Source organism: Tachysurus vachellii, chromosome 4 (assembly GCF_030014155.1).
Source record: "Tachysurus vachellii isolate PV-2020 chromosome 4, HZAU_Pvac_v1, whole genome shotgun sequence".
In the NCBI taxonomy this organism is placed as follows: Eukaryota; Metazoa; Chordata; class Actinopteri; order Siluriformes; family Bagridae; genus Tachysurus; species Tachysurus vachellii.
In genome coordinates this window covers 21731855-21750597 of record NC_083463.1, presented here as the reverse complement: position 1 = coordinate 21750597, position 18743 = coordinate 21731855, and the positions used below count along the sequence as shown (strand labels likewise).

Below are 18743 nucleotides of genomic sequence, written 5' to 3'. Positions count from 1 at the left end.
TGGCCAGATGGCATTTCATGGATGAGTGTGCTGAATCTGTGTCTAAAGAGTACAGTCTTTTACAAATAATATATTCACAGTTCAGCCTAGTGTTTAATTGGTGTTCATTTTGCAAGTGCATATTGTAATGTCTCTCTCTCATACATGCACACTTTTCCTCTCCCCTTTCCGGCCCTGTAGTGAAGGCAAAGTCCTCGAGCATTACAAAACCCTCAAAGGGCTCACCCGAGGAAAGGCCATAGTACAGTAAGTGCTCGATAATATCTCACTCACACACCAAGTGCATTGGATATACCAGATATAACGTGTACACCAGAGAGGCATGTCAGTCTGTGATCATTTCACTCAGATTAAAGCTATATTCCATGATGCACAGATAAGATCAATAGTAGCCAATTGTATTATAAACTAAACGTTTAGCTTGGCTGTGTGCCTGTTTCTGATGAATGCTTATTTTGTCCGCAGGTATCTCCTGTTAGTGGAATCTTTACCTTCATATGGTGTTCATTATTATGAAGTGAAGGTATGTTAACGTTTGGTTTGTGGAATTTTATTGAACGTATTTTTATGACTTGGAAAGGCAGCCTTGTAGTATATCATCTTATATCTGTAAGCATACGCTGCTGTGGAAAAGTCGTGAAGCGGACCGAGGAGCTCAAATAATTAACTCACAAGCCATGTTATGCGCATTTGATCTTTTGACTTGATAATGCAGCTTAAATAAGTAAATTCCTTTTAAGACCTGTTCAAATTTCCCTTTCGTAGGACAAGCAGGGAATTCCGTGGTGGTTGGGAATCGGCTACAAAGGCATTGCCCAGTACGATCAACAAGACAAGCTAAAACCCAGAAAGGTAAGTTGGAGCGAACAACAGAGGAGATTGTGTCCTTTTTCTTTTTTAATGCTTTATCTGGCTCCAGAAGTTAATGTTTCACCAAACTACAGATATGCCCACAACAAGGCAAATCTGTGAGAGAATGTACAGAGGACACGGACTCTCCATTTTCCCCGAAACGTACTTGCACTGTATTTTATGATATTTGAGTATATGTGACTAATTTCTAATGAGAATATTTTATAAATTAAACAAATAATTTAAAAATACTATTAGTATTACTTACTAATAAAAGACTTGTTAATGTACTTTTACATCTGCCATCCTTTACACAATTTGCCAAAGAGAATTTGTATGCTTTTGTTCCACAAAATTAAATGGCAGATGAGCCAGTCAACATGTGATTCTGGAACGATTGACAGCTACGTAGATGTTTTGAGGTGTTTCGATGCAGCCACTTGTCTGCTTTAGTTCAGATAGAAATTTCTCTAATGTCTGTGTCCATACTTATTCACGACAATCCATACTTTTGTTTTCATACAGTTTTTGTATCTTGACCTGCTGATCGTTTATCTCCAGGACTAGATAAAGATAATTCATCAGTAGTGCCACTATTATTTCCATCTTAAAACTTCTTAAAATCATTAAACTTTATAGAAATAAAAATGCATGCACTACAACTTTTTTTTTAAGTACTGGAAGTAATTTGGCATGTGTTTTTCCATTGAATTTTTCCATTGTACTTAAATGCAAAACAGTTATTTAGATTTTTGGACAGGACTCTTTTAGGTGGCTATGCAGTTAACCCTATTTTGGGTGGAGTTGTTTGGGACATAAGACAATGACAATTAGAAGGGAGGAGTAAAAGACCTTGTTAAATGAGAACTATGCGGTGTTGGTATAAGCTGAAAGGTGTGTTGTGAGTGTGTTTCTATAATTCTGTATCATTATTTGCCTGCTAGCTAAATGAACCACACCTTATCTGTATATTATCAGAATGCAATAGGATAGCATGTTCTGCTGCTTATAACATGTGGTTAATTAGCAGCTTCATCTCTTCTAGGCACAATTTCTGTTAAACTGTTTTTGGTTTCTTGCCTTGCCAGTTAAAACCTTGCACTTTTTCATTTGGTGGCTGTCCTGCATTTTTCTGCAGGGTGCTTGTCGTTACAGTGTAAGTTTTCTGGCATTTGTTAGTTGAGTGTAGCTGGTTGTGTGTCTGGTGGCACAGTATGAATGGGCAGCTCCCTGTCTGTACAGCCCAAGTCTTTAGAGATATGGTGTAATAATGCTGCTTGAAGGCAGAAGAGGGACTGGAGCTGGCGTCGCGCCAGCCAAAGACAGGGTTTCTGAAAGGTGTCTCGGCTCATTTGGCGATTCCCTGCCAACCTACTTTTCCTCCGGCAAAGCTGAAGTGGAGATTGGGTGTTGAGTGGAAATGTCCCAGGAGCACATCCTTTTCTCACTCTCATTTTCTTTCTCAACCAGCTCTTCTCCTGGCAAAGTTATAGCAAGGACATGTGAAGGCGGGGGCAGCTCACCCCACATTTTCCTCCATCTTCTATTCTGTCTTGCTTTAGGGCAAGGTTTTTTTCTTCTTTTTTTTTTTTTTGTACATTCTTTTTAAAAGTACCCCCTCACCCGGTTGTCAAAGTGCACCCCATCTTCCTGCCAGTATTGATTGTGCTTGCTGTCAACACTGGCTACCTTTGTATCTCCCCAGCCCACTACCAGCAGACTGCTCTCATTATGCAAATCCACCCCAGTCTTTGTGCTCTTCACTCAGCCCAAACAATTGATCAAGCAATAAAACACAATTAGTCTGGCAGGGGGGCTGAGAGAAGAGAGCATGGGCCTCACAGTTGGGCCTGCCTCACGTGAACAATCTATTGGGGGTCGTCGGATTAAAAAGCGCTTTGCCTGCACTGTAAAATCCTGGCTTGTAAAAGCACCACTGCAGAAAGAATTCCATTCTCTTACTGTAGTAAATGCTAACGTAAATGTTAGCTTTAATGTGTTTGAGTGAACCAACTAGCCAGTATTTCAAATAAATCAATTTCTTAAAGCTTCTCTAGACAATTAGTTCGTCTTCAGAAAAGCTTGGTGGCAGCAGTTTACTGTTATACATGTCAGCAACGTTGAAACTATATTTCACTTGTTGTGATTTTCAGTTTAAAATATCACGATAAGCAATTTTAATTTTCCAGAACCTTTAGTTTTAAAAATATATGGTGGACTAAAAAAGGAGCGTGTTCATCATCTCAGCTTTAAGTAGAGTGGGCGAGGTATAAAGCATTACAAAGGTACTGTAGAAATTATGAAAAACTAAGCTGGATTGTGGATTTTTATGTAAAACAGTTAAGTCTGTCTGTCATTTTCTCTGTTGATGAGGTTCGGTGTTCTGCAGGAATGCACCAGCAAAAAGCAACCCAAGCAAATTTAACAATTAATATTATTTGAAAAGTGTTCGATTTGAGTAAATCATAAAATTGCATTTCTTTACATAGATCCTTCACCAAGGTTTTAAAATGGTTTCATGTTATTGTATTGGCTAATACTGGAGAATAATTAGACCAGTTCACTGACAAAGAGAAGCTCAGTTTATACTGTAATGAGCAGTGGAGGAGACATTGCACTATGACCCATGGTGCATGTTTCCAAGATATGATTACATTTCCCAGATGCAGATTTTAATTAAAAACAAGTGAGAGCCAATCTTGTTATAACAGGAACAAATGCAGGCCCTGCAAAATGCTGTCTTTTGTTACTAGTACATCTGTTTATCAGGGGAATGTGTAGGTGCTTGTAGGGTCACAGGCTACTTTGAAACATACGGCATATTCATCCGAATTTCTTGATGTGTGCAGAAAGTCTTTTTCTGTTCTTAAAAAAAACTATATATAATTTCTTTAATTTTTTTTAACAAACCATTTTTTATTCAGCATTAAAATATAAATATACACACATTCTTTGAAATAAGAAGGTGACTGAGTTACTGCTTTCAGTTTACTGCTAAGGGTTAATGGGTGTGGCTCATCTTGACGTACGTCTCAATAAACAATCTCCTGTTGTAGTAACTACCTGAAACCATAATCTTCATAATAATGAGACCAATTATAAATCTCTTGATGAATAAAATATCTGTTTGACTGATAATTTGATACAGGGAGTCTCTCCATACATAAAGAAATGAACACTTTTTAGCACGGTCTATGTGTGAATTCTGTACAGGATTGTCATGACTGCATAGACACACAGTCCTCTCTCATTCTTTGAACACATCTGGTGTAACGCATGTAATCGCACTTCCTTTAATGCGTTCCTTTAAAAAATCTTTTAAAGGAATCTTTTCGTGGAACAACAATACCCTTATTTTGTCAAAGGCTTTCTTTTAAAGACTTTCAGACGTTTAGCTTCTTTTGAAAGACGTTTAGTTACAAGTTTTTTTTATTTCCAGTATGTATGGAGACTTTTAGGACACCATGTACAGTTGCTTAATGTTCATGATCAACATTCTATGTGGTTAAGTTTCTTAATCAGATATTTTTGGAGGATTGAGGTGTGTCGTAATCCATGCCATATTGTCATGTCGTGTTTGCTGTCCATCTTCATGGAAGTGTTTTGTGTGTGTTTTGTTGTTTGTTTTGAAATTTAGATTTTTCAGCCATGTGTAGCACAACATCTTGTAGATAAAATTTGAATCAAACATTATTTTCTCCTGGCCTCAAAAATACTCAGTTCAACTTTTAATAATACAGTGTTTTCCTGTGTGAAATGTTTTTTAGGGACCCTTATTTATCCAATAAACCAGGAAAATATTTTGACCAACACACAGAATGTTAGAGTAAAGTAAGCTGAGCTCGGTTAGTGACGACGGGTAGCCTGCCATTTTCACATGACCTGAATTTTCATATGCTGTTTGCTTCATAAACACAGTGCACCAGTGCTCTGTTTTCAGAAGGTAGACTAAACTACTTTTTCAGCCAGCAAAGTTTATTCCAGAAACATTTAAGGTTGGTTGCAATAGGCATTCACCTCTCGCTCGTTCACACCCCTATAATTCGTCTGGATAAAATCTGCCTTTTGAAATTCGAGTCGCCTTGTTAATTTAAGGGTTGTAATCTAAACAGTTTGCATGTGGTAAAAGCTTTTTTACTTTTCCCTGTGTAGCTGTAGGATTTTCACAACTCAAATCCTTAATGGAATAAAGTTGTACTTTAATTGAATTATGTCTGAATTACCTGTAAATACATCCACGTTGCTGGACAAAGACATTTAATTGGATAAACCCTAGAACACTAAGGGGTGGTGAGAAATGGTCTGGAGTCCTGAAAGTAACAGTGCAAATTAATTAATCAACAGAATTTCCGACTTTACTCTTTCGACTGGGTTACAAGAAGTGCGGAAACGATCTCTTTAGAAGATTCTTCACAAGCTTCACATTACAGCGTTTTTTTTATTTATTTATTTTTTTGCTTCCTCTTCCTTTTGTTGATTCAACAATACCAGCTCTAACTGGATGGAGTTTTGTAAGAAATCTGGTTTCTTTTTCTTTTTTTTTTTCCTCTTTCTGTAATGTCTATACATTCTCCCTCCTACAGTATATTGCGGCATCTTGTAGAGAGGTTTTCTGCGGCTTTTGATCAGGAGAGGAAAATGATTTTCTGTTGTCCGCATGAGCAGGGACCATGTTTTCTTTAAGAGTTCCATGGCCAGTGATTAATGATTAAATATAAGTAGTAGATTCCATGCATATTTGCTCTGAGAAGCGTCGGAGTGTTGGAGTTGCTGCATGGGATCTGCTGTAGGTGGTGCATGCAATTTAGGCTTTGGGGAAAAAATCTCATACAAACACCAGAAAAAAGACGCATAAAGTTTAATGAGTGGCCTCAGAAGAGCGTGCTAAATCTGCTATGTGCTAGGAAACAGGCAGAATGAGCAGCAAATTCTTTTCCCAAGTGAGTACATAAAAGTAAAGGGTAGAAGCTGTTGTCTGTCAGTGTGTAACCAGTAAATCTGGTTTGAAGAAGGAGGCACAGTACAAAAGTACAAGAGGGAGCAGTAGATAGGCAGAGAATGAGTGTAGGCTTAGTCAGAAGAACAAAAAGGGAGGGGCTAAAAAGCATGGATTCCGCTCAGAGTTGTCAACCTGCCGTAGTTGGGCTAGGTTTCGACGTGAGATTTTTTTCGTGATGTCACACAGAGGAGGAGTATATGGGAGGGTGAAACTCTTGCAACACCTTTTGCTTTCTCGGAGCTCAGACAAGAGAGTATTGTTCGAGGAAGCCACAAGCCTGTGGGAAACTTGAGCGTGAGCCTGTGGGGAACTTCACAGATCCTGTTCAACTTTTAAAGGAATTTTATACAGCCTTCTTCACCTCACTGATAAGAACTCCACGTTGATCTATGTAAGTCACGGCACAGCGATTCTTATAAAAGGTATTTTGCCAGGTATATTTGAGATTTTTCTTCTTGGAAACACAAACTGAATCAACTTTGCTATCTGATTTTGCAAAAGCTTTTGTGAAAAACCCTTTAAACACAAACAGGTTCCCAGATTATATTTTGTTTCTGCTGTCTACAGTTCATTTAATGTCCTTTATGTTCATTTGTATGAAAGCACTGGAGTGTGTTTCCTGGTTGTGGGAGGAAACACTGTCCCCTAGTATTTCCGCTCTTTACTATGTAATCTGTAATTGTGATACACACGCTGAATCGATCTATAATACACACGCTGAATCGACAGTGTTCTATGTATGGAGTGTGACTGAATCAGAGATGAGTTCCTAGGAAACCTTTTCAAGCCCACTTTGCCCATCATAGCAGATGTTTTACAGCGAACCTATCCATAGCCTCGTTTTAAGCTCCCTTCCTCTAGGGCAGATTTGAAAATAAAAGGTGTGAATTTGATCTTCTCATCTCCTGTAGTGTTTTATTAAATGAACATTGGTGCTAAACTGACCATGTAGCAGATGCTTTTTTTGTCATGTTTCCAGCTAAATGTAATGATAACATCTATTACTCTTTGTTTTTGTTTTCTTTTTTCTGAGGGGGAAAGAAATGTGTGTAATAATATTTTAAACACAAATGTCTTGTGACATAATTTGCAGCTCATGGGTTTGTGCAATGAAAGCATAGAAATATTTGTTTTGTCTGCCATATGTCAAGTCACCCAATGTTTACTTCTGTTTATCTACTGCTTTCCCCAAATCATTAGCATTACTATCTCTTTGTAGGTCTTTCACTGGAAGCAGTTGGAGAACTTGTATTTCCGTGAGAAGAAATTTGCAGTTGAGGTCAACGACCCTCTCAGGTAAAACCAGAGGAGAGTTGCACATCTGAGCCTTGTACTTTTAAGTTCTAAGTTTTAAGTAAAAAAACTCTTAAAAGCCGATTTTCACAGTTTAATGACAATTGAAACATTTTAGCTATGTGTGCTATGCTACTTCCGGATTGTAAAATGCTGCTTCTGGCAGCATAAGTCATAACTGAGTCACTGATGCTTGGCTCATAATGGTAGCTGCCTGGCTCTTAAAGTTGTACGCTGGACTCTGGAGCTGCTGAGAAGGGAAAGTGTATTAGGAAAAGCATTTTATTGTCTCTTCATGGCATCAAGGTCAGGGTTGCTATCCACGTTGAACTATTTCATATGAAATGGGGGCATGAGTTGATGTGTAAACATTAGTGCTTGACTTTTTTTTTTTTTTTGACGTCATTACAGCCTGTTAAATTGCCAGTTGAAATTTGCTCGTTTATACCATCATATTCACATTTCTTAACACGCTTTTCTGTGTTCCAGAGCTTGATTATGGCCTTTATTTGTCATAATGCCACATTTTAAATATGTATATACATTAATCCTCAGGAGAGCATCATCCAAGTCCACTTTTGGCCAGTCTGGACATACGATCCACACGTGGTATGCCAGCCACTCGCTGATAAAAACCATCTGGGCTATGGCCATCAGCCAGCACCAATTCTACCTCGACTGCAAACAGAGCAAAGTGAGTGCCTATCAGTAACATTCAGCTACAGTTGAAACCAGATATTTACATACACTTCAGAAAAAAACCCAAAAACTTTTATTTCTTTACTGCCATACATTAAATCAGAGTAAACCTTTTCTGTTTTAAATCAAGAAATATTTACATATTTTTTGCATTTGTTAAATGTCGGAATCGAGCGAGGGAGAATTTTTATGTATTTTTATTGTCACTTTCATCAAAGTCAGAAGTATACATACACTAAGTTTATCGTGCCTTTAAACAAAAAACCTCCAGATGATTCCATTCTGAGCTTAAGAAGCTTCTGATAGGTTAATTGATTCCATTTGAGTTAATTGGTGGCACACTTGTGGATGCATATAAAGGCACACCTCAAACACAGAGCCTCTTTCTTTGACATCATGGGAAAATCAAGAGAAATCCACCAAGACATCAGAAAAAGAATTGTTGGTGCAATTTCCAGATGCCTGAAGTCCCACGTTCATCCGTTCAGACAATAATACGCAAGTATAAAAAACATGGGATTGTACAACCATCATACCGCTCAGGAAGGAGACAGATTCTGAGTCCCAGAGAGGAACGTATTTTGGTGCGAAATGTGCGAATCAACCCCAGGACAACAGCAAAAGATCTTGTGAAGATGCTGGCTGAAACTGCTAAGACAGCGTCATTATCCACAGTAAAACGAATACTGTACCACCATGAGCTGAAAGGTTACTCTGGGAGGAGAAAGCCATTACTTCAAAACCACCATAAAAAAGCCAGACTACAGTTTGCAACTGCACATGTGGGAAAAAATCTTAATTTCTGGAGACATGTCCTGTGGTCTGACGAAACTAAAATTGAACTGTTCGGCCATAATTATAAACGGTATATTTGGAGGAAAAAGGGCAAAGCTTTGAAGCCTCAGAACACCATCCCAACTGTGAAGTATGGGGGTGGTAGTATAATGTTGTGGGGCTGTTTTGCTGCAGAAGGGACTGGTGCACTTTACAAAATAGATGGCATCATGAGAAACGAAAATTATGTGGATATATTAAAGCAACATCTGAAGACATCAGCCAGGAAGTTAAAGCTTGGGGGCAAATGGGTCTTCCAAATGGACAGTGACCCCAAGCATACCTCCAAATTAGTTACAAAGTGGCTTAAGGACAACAAAGTCAAGGTACTGGACTGGCCATCACAAAGCCCTGATCTCAATCCCATAGAAAATTTGTGGGCGGCACTGAAAAGGCGAGTGCGAGCAAGAAGGCCTACAAACCTGACCCAGTTACACCAGTTATGTCAAGAGGAGTGGGCCAAAATTCCAGCAAACTATTGTAGAAAGCTTGTGGAAGGATACCCAAAACGTTTGGCCCAAGTGAAACAGTTTCGGGGCAAACACTAAGGAAGTGTATGTATACTTCTGACTTTGATGAAAGTGATAATAAAAATACATAAAAATTCTCATTCTGACATTTAACAAATGCAAAAAAAAGTTAATATTTATTGATTTAAAACAGAAAAAGTTTACTCTGATTTAATGTATGACAGTAAAGAAATAAAGGTTTTTGTGTTTTTTTCTGAAGTGTATGTAAATATCTGGTTTCAACTGTAAATCAGACTTTCTCTATTATGCTTCTGAGCTCATGGAGCTGTTTAGTAGTATATGTACTATTTAGTAGTACAGAGGTAGAGCATTTTCTTGCCACTGATTGTCTTGAGTTGAGCCATTGATCTTTCTAGTCTCATCATCTCACCTTCATGTTTCCTACTTTTTCTATACAGTCTAAAATAAGCACATCTAAGAATCTGGGAGACTTCGCCATGGACCTTACAGATAATGGTGCTTCAAGAGTCAGCAAGCTGGTGAGTGGAGAAGGCAAAGACCAGCTCATCATGGCCAGCAATGGAAGCTTGGCCTCTGCAGGTAATAAATCTAACAATCAATTATTTTTTGTGTGTGTGTATATGTATGTGTGTGTGTGTGTGTATATATAAAAAATGTTTGTGTGTCCAGGTTCTGCAGATTCTGAGGTTAATGAGGAGCTGAAGAAAGAGAAGATTGTGGAGCTGAAGAAGAAAGCAGATAGCCTTCAGGAACTTCTAACTCAGAACTTGAGTGAGCTTAAGAAGATCTGCCTCAGAGAAGCAGTTAGTGTTTTCTTTTAATCTAAGCTCACTGCAGAAGATTTATATGTTTTAATAGTAGACTAGATTTGTAAAGTTCATGGTGACAAACTTTGATGTTGGCTTTGACTGTGCTTTTTTGGAGGCGAGTGGACATAAGGGTCAGTGTTACTTTTGGAGGCAAGTGGACAGAAAGATAGGGTGCCAAAACATTTGGAGGCAAGTGGAGACGGACATGTGACATCATCCGAATGCTCTTCGGAGTTCCTCGCATTGTGCTGAGTGTTTTGATATGTCACATGTCCATGTTGTGCTAAATTTGGATTTTCACGTGACGTCACGTGACCAGAATACATGTGAGGCACTTACCCTCATTGAGCTGAGTGTTTTGATATATGACATGTCCATGTTGTGCTAATTTTTGATTTCGCTTATTTTGGGGCCGGGGCTGCAAGTGACGTCACATGGTGTCGAGTGCCGTCATCAAAATACCCGTGATGAAGTTCCCCTCGTTGTTCTGAGTGTTTTGATATGTCACATGGCCATGTTGTAAAAAGTTTTTTGATTTTGCATATTTTGGGGGCGGGGCTGCGGCACGACCGAAAGGCCAGTCGGTACACCAATTTAACAGTTTGTTCAGAGTATCACCCTAAAGGAGCTGGCCGAGTTTGGTGTAGATAGTTCGAAAGCTTACCGAGTTATAAACCTCCAAAATTTATAATGGGAGTCTATGGGGAAAAAAGGCCACTTTGAGACCGGTACCGGAAGTACCGGTACTCGGATCGCTTAGAAAAGTAATAGCAACAAACTTCAGACCAGGGTCTACAACATATGCGAATTTGGTGCATGTGGCTCGAAGAGGAGTTACTCTTGATAAATTTTTGTCTAAGCTTAAATAGGAAAACAGAATGTTGGCTTCTACAAAGCCAACATAATTACATTAAACGATATCTTTTCTCCAGGAACTGACAGGCAAATTGCCTAAAGAATATCCTTTAGCATCAGGAGAGAAGCCTCCTACTGTTAGAAGACGTGTAGGAACTGCTTTCAAGCTTGATGATCTTTTCCCTTATGATGCGGTACGTCACATTTTGTTTCATATGCTTTTTGGGTCAGTAACACAGCACCCTCATCTATGATTGTCAATCAATTCTTTTTATTAAATGTCGCTGTGTTTCTTCTCCCCACAGGACCCTCACATAAGGAACTTAGAAAGCCAATTTGCTCTTCAGCAGAAGATTGTAGAAGCGGCAAAGAAGCTTGCCAATGAAACGGAACTCTGTAAAACTGTGAAGAAGAAACGAAGGAGGAACTTTGAAGATGCTAAGAGGACCCTTCAACAGATTGAGAATGAAATTAATGACTACAGAGTGAAAACGGGCAAGAAACCTACGCAAAGGGCCTCTGTGATTATTGGTACACACCTCTCTTTGTTTGTGTATTGATATTAGATTAATTGATAGGGCTGCTCTAATTGTTCATTTCAGTTTTACAAAATAAAATGTCTTGATGTGGCTGAAGTTAGTGCTAATTATTAATATCTCTTGGTAGATGACATGAATGCAGCAGAACTCAGCTCACTATCTGACAGCTTAAACCTGGATGATGGTAACCGTTTAAACAGTTCACATTTACTCCTACTGCTTTGGGATATAAACATGGAAACCTCTCTCTGCATCTCACTCAACCCCTTTTCCTCTCCCTGTCACAATAGATGAGGCATTCGTAGTACAACGGCAGCGTTCCCGTTCAGTCCAGTGTTCTCCACGGCCTCCAGACAGCCTCAGCATTCCATATCATTCCGATCGCAGGGTCTCAGAGCAACCACACAACTCTGACGGGTAAGATTCCTCCATCTGGAACACACTTTTCTTTCTCTGCTTATATATCTCTTAAGTGGGGTTTTGATGTTACATTTGGGACTTGGCGGGTTAAGGCTTGTTAAGTCACGTTAAGGCTTGTTAGAAACCAGACATACATTCCTGTTTGGGTTCCTACCTCTATCTATACCTCTTATCATATCAAGCACACTCAGCGTGTTAAAAATAGTGTGAGACGAACTTGTTTTTGAAGGACTGCTGAAACATTAAGGAGGCAGAAAAGAAAATGTAGACTTGCAGAAGAAGATTTTGCAGAATTTCTTTTAAATCATTGGCAGCTACATATAGCTTGTGAGCATTTTTTTTGTTTAGTTTTTTCCAGTGTTGTAATGTAACGGAGTACAAATACTTCGTTACTGTACTTAAGTAGAAATTTCACGTATCTGTACATTACTTCGCTATTTAAATTTGTCAACTTTCACTTTTACTCCACTACATTTCCTAGATAAAATGTATTTATTCCGCTATATTTCCACTAAGCATCTTCTTTACTCGTTACTGCAAAATAAAATCAGAAGAAATGTGTGCGACTGCAATAAGGGAGCTTTGGCGAATCACTGCTCCTAGATTGCATTACGCTCCACATGCTCTACGGAGAAGCTCAGGCACGCGCAGCGTGCACGTGCAGTCAGAGCTGGAGACATTTATCTATAACGGCGGCAACCAAAAGCAGTGAAATGTCACTATTCTTATTACCAGAGTTGATGGCACAAACAAAATATTAATGCAAACAATACATTTAATACTAAATAAAAATAACATTTATTGATTTGGTCTTTGTCTGAATTTTTTTTTTATTAATGACTGCATTCATTGGACATACTGTTTGTAGAGAATGCACACATACATAAACTGATTTGATTCAAGACTGGCATCATTACATCATAAAATTTTGGTGTACACTTTTGCCATTTAATAATACCATAACTTTTGGCTTACTATGCAGTCATGTAATATAAAACTCTTCTTGTTTTAAATTCTCACTGAGGGCTAAAACCCCCTAAAGATGAAATCCTAGAAAAGCCCCTGCTCTTATGCCTACCGAAAATCACTGAAATTTTACTTTTTACTTTTACTTCAAATACTTAAGTACATTAAATATCAGAAAATGACTTTTGATACTTAAGTACACTATATATCAGATACTTTAAGACTTTTACTTGAGTAATATTCTAAAAGGTAACTTTCACTTCTACCAAAGTCTTTTTCTAGTACGATACTTGTACTTTTACTCAAGTATTGCTTTAGTTTTGCATAATGATGACCCTTCTGAGGAAGTCAAATCTTCTTATCTGTATTATAGAATAAACTACGGTGAAGTCCAAGAACCTTACCCCTACGTTAACCAAGTCACTTTATCACCGCACAACAGCCCGTTTTACGCTTCCTCCAGACAAGCAGGAAACTCCCGCAGCATGCCTCCTACACCCCAGCTGACCCGCAACGCCTTTAGCAGCATCCAGCTCAGGTACTGAATAGTGTTAATTTCATCAGATGAGACGAAATATGTTCGTCAACAACCTTTTTTATTTTCATGACTAAGACGAGACGAGACGATGACAAGACTGCACCACTGTCCAAAAACGCTGACTAAGACTAAATGAACATGCATTATTGTTGACGAAAAAAGACAAGGCGAAAATGTTTTGTATAAAATAAAAACTAAGATAAAATCTCTCTTCATTTTCGTCTACAATTGTCTCTGCTTTTTCATCAGCTGTTACGCCTTTAAAATATTCAGAACGAGTTTGCGGCTTCGCGCTGTTTAGTGTGTGCGTAGAAAGAATTCGTCCACACGCCGCTCAAAAAAAAAAAATAATCCTAAGCGCAAGTCCACCCTAGGTCTAGGCCTTTTGTGTTAAATTATATTTCCTGTCGCTGTGCAGGCTCTTTTATTGTACATGACAGCTTATGTCCCGATGACCAGTCTTTGCATTACGATTAAAAGCAGTATCAATAAAGTAAAAAATGTGATGTGCAGTCAAGTTCGAGTGAAACATATGTGAAACACTTTTTTTACTGAAATGGTTATCAGTAATAATCTCAGTAATAATGTGTTATTTTAAAAAAGACTACAATTTTTTGACTAAAATTAGACTAAAATTAAAAGACTTTTAGTCGACTAAAACTTGACTGAGATACCTTGAGTTTTCTTTTGACTAAAATTAGACTAAAATGACGAGACTTTTAGTCAACTAAAACTTGACTAACAAAAAAAGATATGTGAATGACTAAATATGACTAAAACTAACAAGGACATTTGGCACAAGACTAAGACTAAATTAAAAATAGGTGACGAAATTAACACTAGTACTGAACACCAACACTGTATCCATCTCCAGCTATCCAGTACGCCTCAATCTGTCCCATTTAATGTTCGTGCATTATAAATCCACCATGATTAAACCCACTGTTTATTATTGACAGTTAATTACACTAGCATTTCTTTAGAATGATGTTTATAATCAGTGTGTATGTGCTCACAGGTGTGAGGAGGACACGCCTGAGCACTTCCGTCAGCGCAGTGGCAGTCTCGAGTCTCAGTCACTCTTTGCCTCAGAGTGTGACGGCCCCGAGCCCGTGTTCACAATCAACACTGGTGCCCGACGCAGCAACAGCACTGAGGTACTTGACGATGTCTCCTCACACACCAGCCAGTCAAGCACGGAGTACTGCGGCCATTCGCGCGCTCGAAACCGCCACCGTCGAGGGAGAGATTACACCACCTATGCTAATACAGGCAGCATGCCCAACTTGGCACAGAATGATTCTCGCTGCTACACCCACAAGCCACCGACCAGACCCACCACAACAGCCTACTACGTCACTGGATACCCCTGCTTCGCGGATCCGTACACCAATGGAACCTATGCATATGAGGACGAGACGGCAGGCCATTATAGCGTAAATCCTTCCTACCAGGCTCTGTCGTACAATACACAGGAACCATACGGTGACTATAATCACACTGAGATGGACCCCATGAGCCAGAATCCATATGCCACACTGAGGCAGCCAAGGAGTCGACCGCCATCGAGGAATGAAAACCTATCAAAGGGCATGCAGAGGGCCATGGTGGCCGAGCACTTACGAGGCTGGTATAACCGGAACGCAACGCACAGGCAGATGCCGTACGAGTACGAGAGGGAGTCCCAGCAAGTCCTGCCCTACAGGGTGACGCCACCTATTTATGGCTATAATGATCGCAACCCCTTATACGCCTCAGGTTAGGCATTACTGCTTTCACTTCCCTTGTGTCCTGTTAAGTTAAATGCTGAAAATAATAATCTCAACTTTTTTCCATTTTCATTATGAAATATGTTTCCACATTTTTCATTAGCAAATAACAAAATTTAAAATGAGTGTCTGAAAACGATTCATATTTGTACCTATGAAACAAAAAAAACAGTAATTGCAGACTCTTCTTTTTGATACCCAAACGCTTTAATAATTATCCCAAAAAACAGTTGAAGTGAAATTGTCTTTTTCATTAAATATTAGTGTTCTATTGTTCTAATACAAGACATATCTTGAATATGTTTATACACAGTCTTGAATTACATTTGTTCTTGATTTCCAGTTTCTCCAGCATCTAACACGGGGAACTGGCGTGATCACTTGTCCGTGGGTTTATCGGAATACAACATGGGCCTTCATCCACAGCATGCCTATAGCTACAATTCTGTCCATCAGACTCACCTTCCACACAGCCGGTAAGAGCCTCTAGGCCTCAGCAACTTTGTAGTCTTTGCATTAATTGTCTTAACACCCATGTCATGCACCTTATGATTTAGGAACGCACTGACTCCAGAGGACCAGTTCACCGTTGAGCTGTGCACTTGGGCCACATGATGCTCGAAATAGCATATTTGGCCGATTTACCACTTAATACTTCTTTGAGTGATTATTTTGCTAGTGGTGTACTAGGGGTTAGAACTCAATTAGAGATTAGGACTGTTTTCTTATGGTACTGTGTTCTGCATCTCGCCTCTCTCTCCCTTTCCCCAAATCCTCTTTCTCATAGACATGCCTTCAGTCCACACCCTGCACCCTCCTGGTACTACCCACCTCCTTCCTTCTCACCTAGTGCCTGTACTTCCTCATCTTCTTACTTCTCCCTCCCACCACCCCCTTCTTCCCGCTATCGGGTGGAGCGTTCGGCCTGTGATGGTTCCAAAACTGACATGGTTAATAAAGCTTCCTTGCTAAATGTAGCCCTTGATAGTAAGTAAAAAAATGTTAGTTACGTGTGTTGCTGTTTTTCTATGTGTCTTTTTGTGAGTTGTTATTAAAAGTTTCTGACTCTTTGTGCTCCATGTTATTGCGGTTTATGTGGATTTTCTGGGTTTGTCTTTCCATGAAAGTAAAGTTGCATGGCTTTACATGTCTGTGTTTCTTCAGAGAGAAAGGTCTTAACGTCATGCCCTAGGCTCACACATTCCTAGTTGTTTGTGAAGGGAGTAAAAAAAAACAACACAGTTTTCTGCTTTATCTGACTAACCATCATCCCTTTCATGCCAGCCACCAGCCACATCTTCTAGCTCCGCCCCCAGGCCCCAGAGCTCCATCTCCATTTGCTAGGAGGAGCCCAGCTCCAGGAACTTTAGACATGCCTGGTGCTGTTGCCAGTGGTTATGACCAGGACTTTTATTACACTCAGTGCTAGTGCAACTTGCAGCACTAAACAATGTGGTGAGCTGCATACAAAAACCCCACACTGCTTCTCTAACCTGTGTGCTCAATTAAGTGTTCTCACTCCTAACAATCACTTTCCTGATCCACTAAACCTGTCTGGTAGCCCAGCTTTATTGCACCACACTGCTGGATAGGTTTGTGTGTTCAATGGTGGTGGGTCGTGCTTTGTACCGGGTATCACACTACATGGGTGGCGTCGTGTTTTGAGGACGAACATGTGTCATGTCTTGATTGCCCTGTCTTGATTGCTGTCAGTTGTACTTGTGATTGTGCACGTTTGTCATCAGATGTATGAATGTTTTAACCCCCATGTTGAACAAACCTCTTCATAGCAAAAAGGTCACTTAGTAGTAATGTGTGCAGTTCAGATTTCTTCATTATACTAATTGAAACTCTTTGAATCTAAGGAAAAAGTGTTTTATTGCATATTAGAATTACACTATCATCACTTTCTCTGGCCCTATATTTCCCATAATTTGCTGTGAACAACTCGGGGTTAAAATGTTCAGAAATATTTAAATTTCCTGATGTACATTTCTTATGCCAACTTTTATTTCAGGTCATACATAGATGTACACCAGATGGATTCATACCTGAGTAGCCCTGTGGACAGTTTTGACTCTGAGGATCAGACACTTTACTGGCACGAAGACTCCAAGCCTGGAACAATAGTGTAGGAAATTAAGACGACTACTTTATGCTTTGTGCCTTATTTTTTTGACGTGTTCCAAGCATCAGTGTTTCAAAGACTGTTGCCAGGCCAGGATTGTGTGTGACAGCGTTCAGCCATCTCAGAGAGCATGAGTGCGTAACAGGGACCAAAACAGGCCTTTGAGACACTCTGGAGAGCAACACATTTTGTGTGTGTGGTGCTAAGCACTTCTGGACCCTGGCCTGGCCTGGCCTGCCCTGACGAATGCCTGCTGTGGAATTTCTTCAGGATTTGTTAATATTGTAATGGCGATTGGGATGAGGAAGGAGGTACTCGAGCCAAATATCCTGGACTATTCCATTGCCATGGACGGATATTACAATCGTAAATCCTCTTCATGAACACAAAGCACATATTAATATGAAGGACTAAACTCAGCTGGTTTCTGTTGTGTGAAGCTTTTCCTATTTTTTTAGATCGTTTAAAGAAACCGAAGCATTAACTTTTTATATTGAAGTTAATTCTTCTGTAGGAAAATCATTTTTTACAAATGTATTATATATAATTATGCCTAAAATTGGATTCACAAGGGCTTATAACATGGTTATGCAACAAAATAGAAGTTCATTCAGTATTTTCTTTTCTCCCCAAGTTACCCCACTCCAGCAGGTGTTGTTCTTTTAACCATGTATTTACTTACTGAATTATTTACACTCATTATTTAAAATACACTGTGTTGCTTTACTAGTCTGCTGTGTGTGTGTGTGTGTATGTATATAAAAATATATTATGAAAGAGCAGGAATCTGTATAAACATATTTACAGATAAATACCAGCAACAGACATTCCTGATGCTGTATGTGTGTAAATCATGGCTTAAAGCCCACACTGTTTTAATTCATACATTTTAAGTATAGCTCTAAGTTGTGGATTAGTTGTACCTTTTTTATTTTTTTTTTTTTTTTTTTTTTTTTTTTTTTTTTTTTGTCCAATAGCAAAAACCAAGGCCTGCCACTTTTCTCTTTCTCTACAGAAAGCTGTTTATCTGTATGTAAATTCTGTACAAAGAGTTTATTTTTGTCATTTTTAAAGAGATTCTTTTTCTATGTGCTTTTTTAAAGTGTGTAATATATATATATATAGTAATCAGAATTGTTAAGCTGGTTCTTAGTCATTTCTATTAATGAAATTTCTTTGAATTAAAGAAAAATGACCCAAAACAAAGCAATTATCATTAAAAAAAAGGCTCTGAACCTTGTAATAAATCTTTAAATTGGAGTGTAAAATGATGTAATGAAACATGGATCTGAACTATACAGGAAAGTATAAACTATAGAAAGATTACTAGCACACAGCCACTTAACTAGCAGTGTAATTATTTGTGTACACAACACGTTGTGAACATTTTCTCTGAAGGAGGACATCTAATGTCTTGCATTCTTTCTTGTGTAAAAGTATGAAGACAGATACCAATGTTGTTGTGCTGCATGTATAGAAAACCAGAAGAACCTGTAGGAGGGTAGACGCACCCAGTAATTCCTCATGGTGACCAAAACCAGATCAGTGATG

At 38.9% G+C, this 18743-nt stretch overlaps 1 protein-coding gene across 4 annotated transcripts in view; it reads left to right on the top strand.

Moving 5' to 3' along the window:
• frmd4ba (FERM domain containing 4Ba) overlaps positions 1 to 18326 on the top strand; it is a 49968-nt gene extending 31642 nt beyond the window's left edge. For 2 of the 4 annotated variants that reach the window (XM_060868353.1, XM_060868352.1), the window contains 16 exons: positions 181 to 246; positions 466 to 523; positions 766 to 852; positions 7071 to 7147; positions 7700 to 7838; positions 9606 to 9747; positions 9838 to 9971; positions 10910 to 11026; positions 11138 to 11363; positions 11499 to 11555; positions 11662 to 11788; positions 13131 to 13295; positions 14314 to 15053; positions 15408 to 15540; positions 15852 to 16051; positions 16349 to 16505. In XM_060868353.1, coding sequence (XP_060724336.1) covers positions 181 to 246; positions 466 to 523; positions 766 to 852; positions 7071 to 7147; positions 7700 to 7838; positions 9606 to 9747; positions 9838 to 9971; positions 10910 to 11026; positions 11138 to 11363; positions 11499 to 11555; positions 11662 to 11788; positions 13131 to 13295; positions 14314 to 15053; positions 15408 to 15540; positions 15852 to 16051; positions 16349 to 16368 — 2488 coding nt within the window. In that variant the 3' untranslated portion in view covers positions 16369 to 16505. Of the gene's footprint in view, positions 1 to 180; positions 247 to 465; positions 524 to 765; positions 853 to 7070; positions 7148 to 7699; positions 7839 to 9605; positions 9748 to 9837; positions 9972 to 10909; positions 11027 to 11137; positions 11364 to 11498; positions 11556 to 11661; positions 11789 to 13130; positions 13296 to 14313; positions 15054 to 15407; positions 15541 to 15851; positions 16052 to 16348; positions 16520 to 17081 lie in introns of those variants that run through there. The other 2 variants (XM_060868354.1, XM_060868355.1) reach the window with 2 other exon arrangements.
• The last annotated feature ends 417 nt before the right edge of the window (positions 18327 to 18743 follow it).